The sequence below is a fragment of the Schistocerca serialis genome, chromosome 3 (assembly GCF_023864345.2).
Source record: "Schistocerca serialis cubense isolate TAMUIC-IGC-003099 chromosome 3, iqSchSeri2.2, whole genome shotgun sequence".
Lineage (NCBI taxonomy): Eukaryota > Metazoa > Arthropoda > Insecta > Orthoptera > Acrididae > Schistocerca > Schistocerca serialis.
The window spans coordinates 718,150,709-718,167,767 of NC_064640.1; the positions used below are offsets into that span (position 1 = coordinate 718,150,709).

A 17,059-nucleotide genomic window follows, 5' to 3' on the forward strand; every position below is an offset into this window, starting at 1 on the left:
ATAGAGTTTCAAGAAGACCATAGCATTAAGATTACGATATGCCAGGTGGATTGAAGACCATGCTGAGTTGACGATAGGTAGAAGAACCATGAGGAATGAGAAAATGTTGATCCTTTTGTCCCCACAGTTGTGGAACCTAGATGTGAATGAACTTGTCAAAGAGTTAAATACTGGAGGATACTTTGCCAAGAATACACAGATGAATTAATCATGTCACAACAATGGCACAATTCACTCTGAACATTGTGCAACAATGCAGCAGGAAATAGAATCTAAGGTTCTGTCCCAGGAAAACATTGTAGGAGGAGGATGACGAGGAACAGATTAATGTTTAATGTCCTGTCAACATCAAGGTTATTAGAGACAGAGCACAAGCTTGAACAAGGGATGGATGGGGAAGGAAATGGGCCACACCGTTTCAAAGGAAGCACGCTGACATTTGCTTGGACTGATTTAGGGAAATCATGGAAAACTTAAAAGTGGATGGCCAGATGTGGGTTTGAACTGCTGTCATCCCGAATGCGAACCCAGTGTCCTAAACACAGTGAAAACTGTACTTTTAACGTTCATGAGGAAGCATATACAGCACACGTACCGAAATCATATGCTCTTCAAGGAAGTTCTACCATCAGAGTTGATAATGAAGTATCTATACATAACCCTTGATGGAAAACTATCTTTGACCTCTCACATTAAGAATATTTGTCCCAAAAGAAAAGGTGCTATTATGTGTACTAAAAGGGCCTGTGGTAAAAACTGGTGTGTAAGTCCCAGGAGCACGTACTGGATATACACTTCTGTAATAAAACCTATGATAATCTATGGGGCTACTGTACAGTAGAATAAAGTAGAACAGAAGGTGCTTGACATACTACAGAGACTGGTCTCCTTAGCTATAACAGGCGGAATTAGCAGCACACCAACTGCTGGGATGGAGAGTATACTGGACAATCCTCCATTACATCCCTGGGTTACAACGCAGGCAGCAGAAGGGCATACAGGTTAAAACCTGGAAACCTATAGGATATCCAGAATCCCACACCAATTTAGTAAATGTAGTTAAGTATAGGAATGGTCAGGGAAATGCCAGCTAACTAGACAATAGCTTCCAGCTGCTTCAATAAACATTTCAAGACAACAAATGGCAGTCAGGGGCAGTGGAAGAATGAACCACAATACCATTCATGAGAGACAGTCTGGCTTACTGGTGGATTGAAAACAGACAAAAGTGCTGGGGACAGGTTACAGCCTAGACATGAGAAAGCAATCTCAGTAGGGAAGCTGGCAACAATATTACTGAAGGAAGTCTTTGCTATTAGAGAGTGTGTGTGGAAGAGAATCTGCCTAGGTGCTACAAGGATTGTGGCAGTTGCATTCACTCAGACAACCGAGCAGCTCTGAAATCTCTACCAGCCCCAGAAACGAGATCAAAGATCATCACAGAATGCCATAAAGACCTTCTGAGGCTCAGGGATTGTCACAGGGTGAACCTGCTGTGGTCCCTGTTCACCCAGGAATTAACAGCAATGAACAACGCTGAACTGGCAATGACAGGAGTGACTACTCTATTTATTGGGCTGAAAACTGTCATAATCATCACCGAGGTGATGGAAAAACCACATAGCTGCATTAGTAAGCAGCATGCAGAATATTGGACTAAGATCCAAAAACAAAAAATTGCAAGCTAATGATGCCAAACCCATTATTTAACATACGTCCTATAATTTGAATGATAGATGAAACTCATTTTAGGAACAATAAATGGCCATGGGAACTTCAATCAACACTTGCACAGAAAGGATATGGAGGGCAATAAAACTGCACCACATTCAATTTTCCAATGCAAATTGTTTGAGGCCAAAAGACACAGTATATTCAGGTCATTAATTCCTAAACAAATTGTGTATAATAAAGACCTAGAGCAGCCACCATGAAACTAGGCACCTCAAGGACACACCTGCTCCCTGAAGTCTGCTGGCACATAGCGTTGCAATTCGCTCACCTGATAGCTTTGTTGCCACATGTAATATCTTAAAAATTCCTTAGGTGAGCACCGGCTGAACGTTCAGTGTTTCCATGCGATATCGTGTGTTCACTTGTGGTTTCAGTCTCCCATGGAACAGTGCATTGACCTGTGTTTGGTAGTGAGCGAAATGCAAGAGCAAAGGCCCGCACATAGTGCCACTCAGGTCGGTGCGCATAAAGGGTGAAAAGACAATCGAAAACTATCTAAGATCATTATGTCAAATGTACTGAAATTTTTACTGATCAGGTCAACAATGAAAAAGCCATAAATTTTGTGTAACCTCATAAACTGACAGGAAAAGAGTGTGCTATTCCCAAATCTTCTATAGGCCGTCTTAGCTCAACAGAATCTCTAGATGTGAAAAACTGTATCGATTCTCCTAGAAAGGGATAGCAATGAGAACAGAAATCTACAGAATCTGACGATTTCAACAAGGAGGTTGCATGTGGAACTGTTCTTGGTTATTGCAAAAGAGGAGGATGTTGTTGTTGTTGTGGTCTTCAGTCCTGAGACTGGTTTGACACAGCTCTCCATGCTATTCTATCCTGTACAAGATTCTTCATCTCCCAGTACCTACTGCAACCTACATCCTTCTGAATCTGCTTAGTGTATTCATCTCTTGGTCTCCCCCTACGATTTTTACCCTCCACGCTGCCCTCCAATACTAAATTGGTGATCCCTTGATGCCTCAGAACATGTCCTACCAACCGATCCCTTCTTCTGGTCAAGTTTTGCCACAAACTCCTCTTCTCCCCAATCCTATTCAGTACCTCCTCATTAGTTATGTGATCTACCCATCTAATCTTCAGCATTCTTCTGTAGCACCACATTTCAAAAGCTTCTATTCTCTTCTTGTCCAAACTATTTACCGTCCATGTTTCACTTCCATACATGGTTACACTCCATACAAATACTTTCAGAAATGACTTCCTCACACTTAAATCTATACTCGATGTTAACAAATTTCTCTTCTTCAGAAACGCTTTCCTTGCCATTGCCAGTCTACATTTTATATCCTCTCTACTTCGACCATCATCAGTTATTTTGCTCCCTAAATAGCAAAACTCCTTTACTACTTTAAGTGTCTCATTTCCTAATCTAATACCCTCAACATCACCCGACTTAATTCGACTACATTCCATTATGCTCGTTTTGCCTTTGTTGATGTTCATCTTATATCCTCCCTTCAAGACACCATCCATTCCGTTCAACTGCTCTTCCAAGTCCTTTGCTGTCTCTGACAGAATTACAATGTCATCGGCGAACCTCAAAGTTTTTATTTCTTCTCCATGGATTTTAATACCTACTCCGAATTTTTCCTTTGTTTCCTTTACTGCTTGCTCAATATACAGATTGAATAACACCGGGGAGAGGCTACAACCCTGTCTTACTCCCTTCCCAACCACTGCTTCCCTTTCATGTCCCTCGACTCTTATAACTGCCATCTGGTTTCTGTACAAATTGTAAATAGCCTTTCGCTCCCTGTATTTTACCCCTGCCACCTTTAGAATTTGAAAGAGAGTATTCCAGTCAACATCGTCAAAAGCTTTCTCTATGTCTACAAATGCTAGAAACGTAGGTTTGCCTTTCCTTAATCTTTCTTCTAAGATAAGTCGCAAGGTCAGTATTGCCTCACGTGTTCCAGTATTTCTACGGAATCCAAACTGATCTTCCCCGAGGTTGGCTTCTACTAGTTTTTCTATTCGTCTGTAAAGAATTCGTGTTAGTATTTTGCAGCTGTGGCTTATTAAACTGATTGTTCGGTAATTCTCACATCTGTCAACACCTGCTTTCTTTGGGATTGGAATTATTATATTCTTCTTGAAGTATGAGGGTATTTCGCCTGTTTCATACATCTTGCTCACCAGATGGTAGAGTTTTGTCAGGACTGGCTCTCCCAAGGCCGTCAGTAGTTCCAATGGAATGTTGTCTACTCCGGGGGCCTTGTTTCGACTCAGGTCTTTCAGTGCTCTGTCATACTCTTCACGCAGTATCGTATCTCCCATTTCATCTTCATCTACATCCTCTTCCATTTCCATAATATTGTCCTCAAGTACATCGCCCTTGTATAGACCCTCTATATACTCCTTCCACCTTTCTGCTTTCCCTTCTTTGCATAGAACTGGGTTTCCATCAGAGCTCTTGATGTTCATACAATCCAACAGTAAAACAATACAGAGTGATCCCCATGAAAAAATCAATTATTCTGGCTGATAGACCTCCTTCCTTTGTATTCTCTGCTCCCTTGGTTTCTGATTCAGAAAACAAAATGATGGGCAAACATTTTTGATAGGCTGCAAAGAAAATGAAACAGCAAGAGCGAAGTTGTTACATACAAAGCATTTACCGCATGCTAAGGACAATAGACCTGTAGTGTACTTAGATAAAACTTGCGTTTGACAGAACCACACCAATAAGTGTATATGGCACGACTCCCAAGTTAACGGTGGTTTGAAAGTGCCTACTGGTGGAGGTGTCAGATTAATCATCACACATCGTGGTTCACTGATTGCAGGCTTCATGCCAGAGGACAAATTATGAGGGTTGTCCCAAAAGTAAGGTCTCCTATTTTTTGTAAGTACATAGACTTGTTTATTTCTACAATGGTTTACATCAGTTTACAGCTTGAACATTTAGCTATTTTTCAACATAATCACCATTTCTCTCAATGCGTTTTTGTAGACACTGTGGCAGTTTTTGTATGCCCATGTCATACCAGCTCGCCGCCATGCTGTTCAGAAAGTTATGAACCTCTTCTTTCACCTTGTAGTCGGAGCTGAATTGCTTTCCGGCAAAATGTTCATTTAACTTAGGGAACAGGTGATAGTCACTGGGTGCCAAGTCAGGACTATAGGGTGAGTGGGTGATTATGTTCCACTGATGCAGGAGAGCAACTGTTTGCCGAGCGATGTGTGGGTTAGCGTTGTCATGGAGAATGTGTATGCCATTGCTCAACATTCATCTTCTCCAGTTCTGAATTGCCCGTTTGAGTTTTTTCAGAGTCTCGCAGTACCTGTCAGCGTTAACTGTGGTCCCAGTGGGCATAAAGTTGACAAACAATACCCCTTTCCAATCCCAAAAAACCGTTGTCATGACCAGCACACTGTGATTGTTTGATTTTCCGCAGCTTTGGTGAAGAAGGATGCCGCCACTGGCATGATTGTTGCTTGGTCTCAGGTGTAAAGTGGTATGCCCAGGTTTCATAACACGTGACAATTGAGTCCAGAATGTTGTCCTGTTCAGCTGCAAGGCAGTGAAGAAATGCACGGGAAGCTTCAACTCGTTGCCGCATGTGGTGCTCAGTCAGCATGCATGGTACCGTACCCATCTTGCGCACACATTCCGGTGTTCAATGTTTCCGTTAAAATTCTATGAGTGTTGCTTCGAGAAACCTCAGGGACCAACGTGCAGAGATCATCCAGGGTGATCCGCCGATCTTCACGCATGCTTTGCTCAACCCTCAACACTGTCTCCTCAGAAACTGACAGTTTCCCGCTTCTTCGTTCATCGTGAATTTCAATCTGACCAGTTGCAAACTCTCCACACCACTTACAAACATTTTTTGACATCCATGCACAACTCACCATATACTTCTGTCAATTGGCGTAGGATTTCAATCAGCGCAGTGCCCTTTGCATTCAAAAACCGAATAACTGCGCGCAATTCGCACTTGGCGGTAACATCAAACTACTGTTCCACTGGAAGAAGACTCAGATACCGTGATGGATAATGACAGTTATCATTCTATTCAAACACAAAAGCTGCCACATCCAAATAGGTGCAAGGCAGACATTATGGAGTGGTCAAAGAGAAAGAATGTTTCATTTCAATCAATGAAACGAAGGATGAACTCCTGGCTGTAAAAGAAATCCTAGGTCCAAGAAAGACATTTGAATTTGATCAACTGGCAAATGAAATGGGACACCAAATGGTATGCTTGCCACTATCACTGCCAATATAACCCTATTGAGCTGATATAGTTCCAGGTTAAACAAGAAGTGGTTGGACACACACACACACACACACACACACACACACACACACACACTACTGTCATACTTGCTGCTGTCAACCATCTAACACATGACGCTCTCTACAAAGTTACTCAGCATGACTGGGTGAGGTACAGAAAACATCCGGAAGCAGTGCAAGAAGCTGATTTTGTGAGCCATGGGTTAAGAGTCAGCATAGGGGAACCTACGAAGATAAACGCCTGGCAGAAACAAGCGACAGTGAATTTGAAGATACAGAATCAAAAGATGCTCCAATTTAGGTAACTGTAGGCTACATAAAGAGCTTACTTGATTTAAATTTTTTCCGCAATTAATTTTCGTTATAGCAGGTGATTGTAAATGAATTTCTCTCTTAGATATGCGATAAATCTGTAAAAAGTGGTCACAATTAGCTTACTCGCCATTAAAAATAAGATTCTCAGTACTGCATTCATTAACAATGACAGTTTTTCACAAAATATGTATCGAATTTGTTCACATTTGTATTTCATCTTATTGCATTGTCCTCTCTCTTACACTTCAGAAATTTTCTTCCACTGTTTTTTTCGTCTTCCATACAACGGTGTAGTCATGTTTTATTGCTGAGTGTAATGCAGTAGCAAGGGGCTACACAAGTCAATGTGCGTGAAGGACAAGGTTGTCATATCATACGTAATGAAGGTTTTTCATTGGGCTGGCCAATAGTGAAGTAGCCAGGAATAATATAAATTTTGTGCAAGTTCATAAAATGACAACAAAACCTTGTGATAATTCCAAATTGACAGTATCCCATATTAACAGTGTAGTAAAGATGGCAGAATCTCTAGATATGAGCATGTAAATGAAAATGGAAACTACACAATTTCACAATTTTGACAAAATGTTAAGTGCGTAGAACTGTACTTTAATACTACAACAGAGGAGAGAATCTGACAGCTAGAAAAATACAGAGTGGTCTTTTTGAGAAATTAAATTATTCTGTCTCACAGACCTCTGTTCTTTGTCGCCTCCTCTCTCTCTGCTTTTGGTTCAGAAAGTACAATGATGGCCACAAATTTTTAATTGAATGTAGAGACATTGCAGCAGCAAAAGCAAAATTTTGTGTAAAATACACTTACTGTGTGCTGAGGGTAATAGTCTTGTAGTATACTGCAGTTAAATTTGGGTCTCACAAAATCATACGCAAAAATATATTTTGCTCGTTTTCAATGGAAATATTGGCCTGAAAGTATCTACAATTTTTTTGTACAGCATATATCAGCAATTTAGGTGATGGGTGTAGTAAAGAAGAAGTACAATCTGCAAATACAAATTTTTTGGGAGGTAGGGAATGTTTTCGGTTGTATTAAGGTGACCTGTCGGAACTAAAATCCTGTTGATGGTGTACGTGTACTTGCGTGCTGTCGCGTATGGAGTGTCTCATAATAAAATGCATTCTTATGTGACACGATACAATAATAGTGTCACAGATGTTACCAAAATTAATTTCACAGTTTTCTTAACAACTTTCTGACTGTAAGTTTCTACTAGGTCTAACAGAACACAAATTCATCATCGACGACATTTTTCGTTACATGGGCTGAACAGTTTCACACCTGTTACAGTGTTCTATTTTAATCTCTGAAAACTTTCACGTTTTCAAGATAAAATATGTACCACGTGCATCTGTAAAGTTTGAGAATGTTCATACATTATTTTCTGTTCACACATGTCAGTGATTCTGTTTTCTTCTGCAGCTTGAAGGAAAGAAATACTTTTGTTCAAAACTTATTTTAACATCAGTTTTTATTTATTTATTTTCTTTCGTAGCAGCTGGGAAGAATTTTATTTTGTGAAGAACTCCATTATATTCTAGACTAAAAATAGAGATGTCTAACATTTAAAAAGGTTTTGAAATTATCACTAACTGGCAATGCTGTAGGACGGTGAGATGACCTTGAGATGTCTATTTTAGTGACAGCCGCTATGGTAACTGGTCTCCTACTGCACTTCGAGGGAATGGCAGGGAGAGAAACTGCACAATAAACTCATTTCTGGTGCAAAATGTAGTGAGCTGTTTTTCTGGTTCCCTGTGCAAATCAAATCAATATAATCTCCAGTCTAAATCACAATTGTTTTGCAAATAATTTTGTGGCTAATTCTGGTTCCTTTCCATTGCAATGCATTTCTGAATTCCCTTACTTTCTTATACACATTTATAAAGGATACAAGAAACCTCACCTTCATTTGGGGTCAAAATGAAGACTGACTGATCTTCAAATCAAAGCATCTATGATGAAACTGTCGATGTTATCTCTAAATGCCTTAGAACTTGTGCCACTTACAATTAGATCATTGCAGAGCATGAATAATAATACTTTTGTATGAAGTTCTAAAATGCCCAGTCTACATACCTGAGTGGGTTCCTTCTAAGGTTCATGAATTTGTGATGTAAGCAGACTTTATAGGATCAGAGAATACAGTAACAGATGGGGATGAAGTATCAGCATTACACCCAAGTAAACTCTTTCCAAACTGATTAAAAAAGTAAAAATATTGAAGTTGTGAATGAAGCCTCATACACTGTTTTTAGCTTTACACAGAATTCCCACGTAAAACAAATGCAATATCATTTGTTACAATAGAAATTCATGATTTTACTATGTCTGTAAAATTACGTTTTACTTAGCATGTAGTTTTATATGGAAATTATTTTAAAGTGACAAACCTGCCGATGGCATATTCTTGTAATCTTGATCTGAATCTTGGCCATCCAAATTCTGCAACAGAAAATGGAAACAGCAATAATAAGTTAATGTTCAACTACTGTATATGTGTTCTTTTACCAAAAAATTTGAACAATGTGTTGTAGATTGATATTAATAAATTACTCCTTATATGCAGCTACTCAAAATGGTTAAAAACTGCAGTACAGTGAAGCGAATTTTCATCTACCTCTTGATAACATAATTTATGCTCAAATGAGTCTAATATTCCTATCTGATGTGTCATTGATACATTAAGATACAATGTCCATTTTAAATTAAATGAAAAATGGGAATCACACAATTAATGAAAAATGATATCATCTGTTGCTTGGCTTATTTGAAATTGCATGTGTATTACACACATACAATTGATGAATATAATGAAAATCTCAAATGACAACAAAAGTAACCCCCAAAAATATCAGCAAACACAATAATTAAAAGTTATTATGCATGACCGTATCGTTAACCACAACAGCAATCAGTTACTATGCTGCTCCAAGCATTGGCTAATAAAGAAATTTTTTGGTGTCTACCTGTCTGCAGACATCATTACTTTGGAAAATGCGTCTTTCATGTCATTCTTGTGGAAACTGTTGAATACAATGATCTACACCACCACTTCTGAGCAGTCATGTTTCTGCACAAGAGTGAACAGGATTCAAGGGGGGTACCACCATAAACCAAAAATCCTGCATCTCCATACTGATACTTTTCAGACTTGAATTAATAAGAAAGTGTTTTTGGCTCCCTCCACACAGTAGCATATTGAGAATCACTGTGTAAATGCAAATCACACTCAAATGTGAAGTTACAACTTATTGGTTCAATTTCTATGTTCTATGGACCGCTGTAAACATTATTTTTAATGAAACAATGAATAAGGAATTTGAAAGTTAAGTATTATGGCCAACTCTTAAAAAATCACTGAGAAACCAGTTAAATAAAGATGTAGATTAATCAGTGACAATTCCAAACAGTTTGGAATTACAATTTCGTCACAAAAGGAAACTCAGTAGCTGGTAATACTTTACAGAAAGCTGGGCAAAGTTTTAACGACTTTATTAACATGCAAAAAAAAAAAAGAGACTTTTTAAGTTTGTGCCAATTTTCCACATGTGTTAAGTCAGGGCATCAAAAAATTATTTTGGGCTATTTAGAAAGTTTTGGAGTTATTCAAAGACTCTGCACCCCACACAGTTAATTTTATAGCAAATTTAGCTCATCAAATACTGAAGTGAATCAGTCACTGATAAATCAAATTAGGCTTGGTAGTACAGGAAACATATGGGCTTTTGGGGGCGGGTGGGGGGTATCTCATTTCTTTATAAAAGTTTTGTCCTATTTCATAATTTAACACAGTATACAGAAAAGCTTCAACAGAATGAAAGTTGTAAAGCATCAAATTTTATATTTAAGGACAATGGAAAGAGTTGCATTATTGTGCAAATTGCATGAATTATAGTGTACGACTTAAAAATCACATTGTTTAACAGAAAAGTTCCTGGCAGAAATACAGTAATGCAACACAGCCAAAGAAAATAAACACCTACATTGCAGTTTCATACGAAGTTTGCACATTCTTTACTTCAGCATTATTTAGGTCTTTTCCATTCAGAAATTGTAAGCAGAAATAAGTAATAAGTTTGGAGAAGCAATGGCATTATTACACACAGAGAGAGAAAATGGGAGCTATATCGTAATACAGACAGTCACAGCCAATTTACAGAACATTATTACAGGCAAAACTGTAAATTACTTAAGAATATAATTGAACATGCTAAAATGATGTATTATATGAAGAGGACAGACAGGTCTCAGAATGGAATTAAAACTGTAAGACCCGTAGTTACCGAAGTAGCAGGGCAGAATGTAGTGTTGTGTAACCTATTTACTAATTATTTCCTGTCAATAGTTGGCAAGTTGAATCAAAATTTTATTGGAACAGACAAGTGCGCAAGGCTTTAGAAAGCAGGCATTCTCTGATGATTATGTCACATATAATCAATTAGCAAGGAGTAAGTTGAATCAATGAATGAATTACTGAAGAGTAAAAACTCACAAATGTGTAACAAAGTATCAGAGGATAAGACACTCACTCATTTTGAGTATGAGCACTTGTACCTGCTCATGCTCTTAATCATGAACAGACCAGTTCTGGTGTGGTGGGGATTGAGGGAAATGTGCACACACCATGTGGTAGTGACAACACAGGAGAAGCACGAGTGGTGAAATGGGGGAGGATGATTTCTGACAGCAGTACGTTCACAGCAGTATTGACAATGGTCATCATAGGCCATCGACAGAGATCGCCCAATAACGTTGGCCGACTGCTTGGTCACAGTGCATCCAATCTTCTTCGTCAGTTTTTGACAGGATCAAGAAGGTTAGGTTAGATTAGAATCTATTCTATTTATGAAGTAGGTTATACTTTAACCTCCTAGGTTGGGATGGATACACCACCACCTCTGTGCTTGGAGATAAGTGCTACCATGTGGCTTTAGCTATTAAAAGGATGCCAAAGGCATGTGAATGAGCTATACATGTATTAAAAAGAAAGTGGTGAGTACTTTACACTTCGTCCTCAGTTACTGGAATTACCAAACAAGTTTTACGAATATTTGAGATGAAGGGAAAAACATTCTGGTACATATTCAACATGATCTGCGACGACTCTGAAAAGTGAAGTTACCAACACTGTTGGAAGTTGTGCAGACATACGTCAATTAACCTTCAATGACTATCATTAAGCATACATGTGAAAGACAAACAAAGTTTAGAATAAGATACTCTGAATACATAAATCAATGAAAGCAGAAAAATACACACACACACACACACACACACACACACACACACACACAAACACACAAACACACCACGTTTGCAAACCACTTCATGTAACAGAATCACCGGTCTACTGGCGTAAAAATGCCAGTAAACAGTAATAATAATTTGTAGACAGCTAATGTCCTTCTGCCACAAAACAGAAAAGATCCACTACAGTTGCATAGGATACGCCACTCTTTTCACTCGAACAAATTATTTTTTGAGGTTATAATTTACGCCTCAAATGTCCGATAAAGATTTTGCCTACTTGTAGGTAAAAGCAGACGTACACAATGACAAGTGCAATTCAATTAGTAGTAATGATGACGTAACAGTAGTGATGATGAATTTATAATCCCTTTGCAACATATGAATAAAGAAGCCTATAATTAGTGGATATTAGTGACAGTGAGGAGGAGTACATATCAAGTGGTAGGGAAACAGCTTTGCCTGAAAATACAATACAGTATCAATGTGGATTCAAAATGATGAAGATGTGTAAAATTCAGACCAATTTTTAATAGAAGAGAAACATTTCAAGAAAAAGACACACAAACTGAAAGAATTATTAGTGTTGTTATGTCACAATGTGAATAAAGAAGCCAACTATTAGTGATAGCAAACTAGATACTAGGGAAAAAAGAGGAGGAATGTGTATTCAGTGCAGACGGAACATCTTTACATTAAGATATGTTTGCAAAGGTTACAGTAGCTCACGAAAAAAATTAGTAACACAAGTCAATGTTGTAGAAAATTAAATTAAAGAGACAGCATGTGTTCAGCAGAGATAAAAAGCTGTTGAAGACGTAGAGGTTAGGAGGAGGAAGAAACCTTCTGATAAAGAACAAGCTGTAAAAGCAAGTCGGAATTTCCGGAATGATGTTACAGTACAGAAGCGCATGCTATGAGAAAATAATGGGAAGAGACACGTTGAGTATGTATTTTTTGTAAATGTGGGGAAACCTAAAAGCTTACTGTTTGATAATTGCTCCCAGCTCTGCTCAAAACTATACAGAGAAGAAATGCTGAAATCCAAGTCAACGGTTACTCCTTTAAATGCATGTATAACATAACAACTGTACTGAAAGTAATGTAACTATGAAAAATTAAAATTTTTTGATGAAACTGTGTATAGAAAAATATCGATATTGTCATGACGGAAAAAACATTACTTTCTTTAGACCTACTTAAACAAATGTTATTAGTAAGTATTAAATAGAAATTAGAATATGATACTATGTAAAAATGTAAATGACTGTAACACTCACACAGAACAGTATTTCGTTCATAGTCAATTTTCAAATATTCATCCTTGACCTTGGAGCACCAAGTGGCGAATGCAGTGGTGAAAAGGAAGCAGAAGGAAGGAAGCCAAGAGTGTGGAAGTGTTTTCGATGCCCAGAAATAAAAATTTAAAATCGTGCCTAATTGTGTGTCAAATCATTTATATAAAGTGATGTGTCTATTGGTTAAACATTTCCGGACATATAGTATCAAAGTTTTGAGCCACTGCAGCAGTTGGAATAAAGTATCTGGGAAGGTGTGATGGTGAACCATACTAAATCGCATTGCCAGATTCACGAAGAAAATCTGCAGAATTGGTTGACACCGCTAATTACAATGGAACATTAACAACAAAGCAATAAGTCTATTATACTTTTTAATTAGGCATGGAGTGTGGGTCAGCTTAGTGCAAATGCTGAACATTGTTTTCTTGGAACAGTATAAATTTTGTATTCACAGTTGTACTAAATTTCCTTTTTTCCTACACCTGCACGACTCATGCCTTCCTATGGAAATTGACATCAGGATGAAGAGACAGGGATTTCTGCTACCCACACTTCATGCCTAATTAAAAAGTATAATAGGCTTATTGCTTTGTTGTTAATGTTCCATTGTAATTAGAGACAGTGTGTGTGTGTGTGTGCGCGTGCGTGCGTGCGCGCGTGTGTGTGGGGTTGGGGGGGGGGGTTTGCACATCATAACTTTCATTATATTGATTTCCTATTCAATGTGTATGTAATTAATAAAATTGCGTGTATTCAATAATAGATTTTTATGAACGAATGTAAGAAAATTAATTTTTTGCACTTAATGTTGTTTGTTGTTTTAATCATCAGTATGTAGACTGGTTCCGTGCAGCTCACCTCTTCTTCATGTTACCTCGAACATGAACCAGGATGTTTACTTCAATACTCTCGGTGGCCAAGTGTTACCCTGTCTTCGTGATGTCATGCTGTGAACACTTCCATCTTCCAAAATGACAACAACTGTGTTCCCAGGGTTGCTTGCAAACATTCCTGGTTCGATGAACACTCATGCATATTACTGCACCCCAACTAGTCTAATTGCAATCCAATAGAAATGTTGGGACTATTCTGAACAACAGGCAAAATGTAGCAATCAACATCTACACAATTCTGTATCTCCATGGCACCTAATCGTCAATGAGTTTGCTTTAGCAGACACACCTGAAGAAGTTCGTAGATCCTCTTCCTTGACAAACTAGTGCTTTGTCTTCCTTGATAAACTAAGGTTATTACGAGGTGCTATCCAAAATTTCGGGTCTGGTGCTGCCATCTGTTGAAAACCTTACCTTTGGAATAATGGTCACCACCACCCTCGAAGTAGTTTCCATCAGCACGTACACACCAATCCCAGTAATTCTGCCACTGGTCAAACGTTTTCTGGAAGTTCTGTTCTTTGAGGGTGTTTATCACTGCCAGCGATGCTTCTTGAATCCTCTCTAGAGTGTTGAACCGACGGCCTTTCAACTTGAGTTTCAGTTTTGGGAATAGCGCGCAAAGTCATGCCAAATCAGGTGAGTACAGTGGATAGGGCAGTGTCGTCATGTCGTTTTTTGCCGAAAAGGTCCTGGTGAGCAAGGATGCACGACAGGGTGTGTTGTCATGATGCAGGAGTCAGTTCCCTTGACACCAAAGTTCGGGCCACTATCGCCGCACATTTTCACGGAGCAATCACAAAACATCACAGTAGTACAAGGAATTCACTGTTTGGTTGGATTGGACAAATTCTTTGTGTTCAGTTCCCTTGGTATCAAAGAAAACGATGATCATGCTCTTCACTTTGCACTTCATCTGTCTTGCTTTTTTGGGTCTTGGAGAGCCCAGGCTCTTCCACTGGGGCAATTGTTGCTTTGTCTCTGGGTCGTAACTGTAAATCCAGCTGTTATCATTAGTGATAACCCGTGACAAAAAGGTTGGATCATCAGATGCGGTCTGACAAAGGTCCATGCACACTTCAGCACACTGTGCCTTCTGATCAGCAGTCAAAATCTTTGGCACAAATTTTGTGGCGACACGATGCATACCCAACTCATCAGTCAACATTCGTTCACATGTCCCATAACCAATACCCACTTCATTCACAAAGTCTTGAATGGTTCGACATCGATCCGCACAAACCAGTTGTTGAAGTTTGGCAACAATGTCTGGCATTGTGCGACTAATGGGCCTTCCAGTGTGAGCATCATCTTCGACGTCTGTACAGCTGGCCCTGAACTGAGCATGCCACTCAAACACGTGTGTACGGCTCATGCTCTGTCCCCCAAACACCTGTTGAATCATTCCAAGGGTCTCCGAAGCACTTTTCCTGAGATTCGCACAGAATTTGATACACACGCACTGTTCTGTTCGCGGATCCATTGTAAAATCATCACACACCCAACACAGAGAATTACGGAAATCACTTGGACATGCAACACATCCTCCCAGCTGAATGCCACCCTGCACACTGACTCATCAGATACGCAGCTCTAGCCACCTAGTGGGGCAAAGATCTACTCTTCTACTTTCCAGATGGTGACAATAGTCCCAAAAATTTTAGATTCCAGCTCATATGATGGTTAGAGACAGTGTTACATGGCATTAGTGTGATGTCTCCTGAGGTTTACAAATTTTTTGACTGGTACTCCAAAAACTTGAAATACAAGGGTAGCTTGAAAAGTTCTTGGAATGGGATTGAAAGAAATGACTTATCTCACTTTTTTATTTTTCAATATAGTCTCTGTTTACACTACTGTACTTGACCCAGCAACAGTCAGTGCCTTGATCTCAGCTCTGCAAAATATCCATCAACTTCAACTGTCAGTCCTTTGTTTGAAGAGAATGTCTGTCCACTGAGGAAAGTTTTCAGCTTGAGGAAGAGAAGAAGACTGACAGAGCCAAATCCAGCAAATAAGGTGGGTTTAGCAGCAATTTGTATTTTAGTATTTTAGTTTGTGTATTTTTGCCATTTCAATGGTACTTGTGTTGATGAAAGATGATGTTCTTCCTTGCCAAACCTGGACTTCTCTCATGGATATTTTACTGTAGTTAGTCCAGGTCAGCATAATACTGTTCCATAATTGTTTGACCAGTTGGAAAATAAACTATCAGCAGAATCCCTTTTGGATCCTAGAAAACTGACAACATGACCGTACCACCCAACTGTATTGCTTTTGCTTTCTTCGGTGGTGGTGAATCAACAAGTCTCTACTGCTTTGATGATTGTCTCATCTCTGGGGTTTAGTAGTGCTATGAACAGGGTCAAACAACATTTAGACATTTTCATTCTAATACATTTCTGAACCTGCATTACGAGCCAAGGCACTCGTCCAGCAGATCATTTTCATATATCCAATTCCACTGTTAAAATGTGATGTGCCCATTCAGATAACATCCTTAAAGCTTCAGCAATTTCTTGCATTTTCAATCGATGATCCTCCATGAGCATTCTATGCACTATTGCTGTAACTTCTGAAACGGTGGCACATCTGAAACAGTGGATCATCATCATCTAAGCTGTCTTGACCAAACTTAAACTCATTTCTTCACTTGGCAATAGTTGAAAATTAAGATGCACAGTCTCCCTGTGTGTTCTGAAAATTGGCATGAATTTCCTTTGCTTTCATACCTTCCTTTACGAAGTACTTAATAACAAATCAAAATTTTGTTTTTTCTATCCTCACATTTTACTACATGGGAACAACAACAAAGAGACGCCACATCACAGATTTCTACCCAGAGTACAGACATCTCGTTGTGATTGTGTGAACTAACTACCCTTGTAAGGAAAAAATTAATGTTAATATGATACTCTAGCATAGGCAAATGTGGAAAACTGGTGTCAACTTCAAAACCTTCTACTTATAAGTAAACAAAGCAATCATTTGTAAATACAACAATTATTTCCAAAAAAAGCGTTACTTTAGCCTAACTTTTGTTTCATGTGTCCCCATAACTGTCTATTTAATACCAATTACCATTTTCAAAAACTCAAGTAACTGAGGAGAATTTCTATTAAGACCTCTTCCATATCATATAATGAATTTCTTTATTACGAAAAATATGAATGTTTTTACAGAACAGAAAAAGTATTTTTTAATATTCAAATGTATCTAAGTACTGCATCTGATGTAATAAATGATGGATATTTCAGAAGGAACTATAAATATTTGGGACAGT

At 38.6% G+C, this 17,059-nt stretch overlaps 1 protein-coding gene across 1 annotated transcript in view; it reads right to left on the reverse strand.

The window, feature by feature from the left end:
* Positions 1 to 17,059, reverse strand: part of LOC126471124 (CLIP-associating protein 2-like) — a 156,001-nt gene that overhangs the window by 19,291 nt on the left and 119,651 nt on the right. The window contains exon 26 of the mRNA XM_050099205.1: positions 8,726 to 8,777. Within this exon, the coding sequence (XP_049955162.1) occupies positions 8,726 to 8,777 (52 nt within the window). The remainder of the gene's footprint in view (positions 1 to 8,725; positions 8,778 to 17,059) is intronic.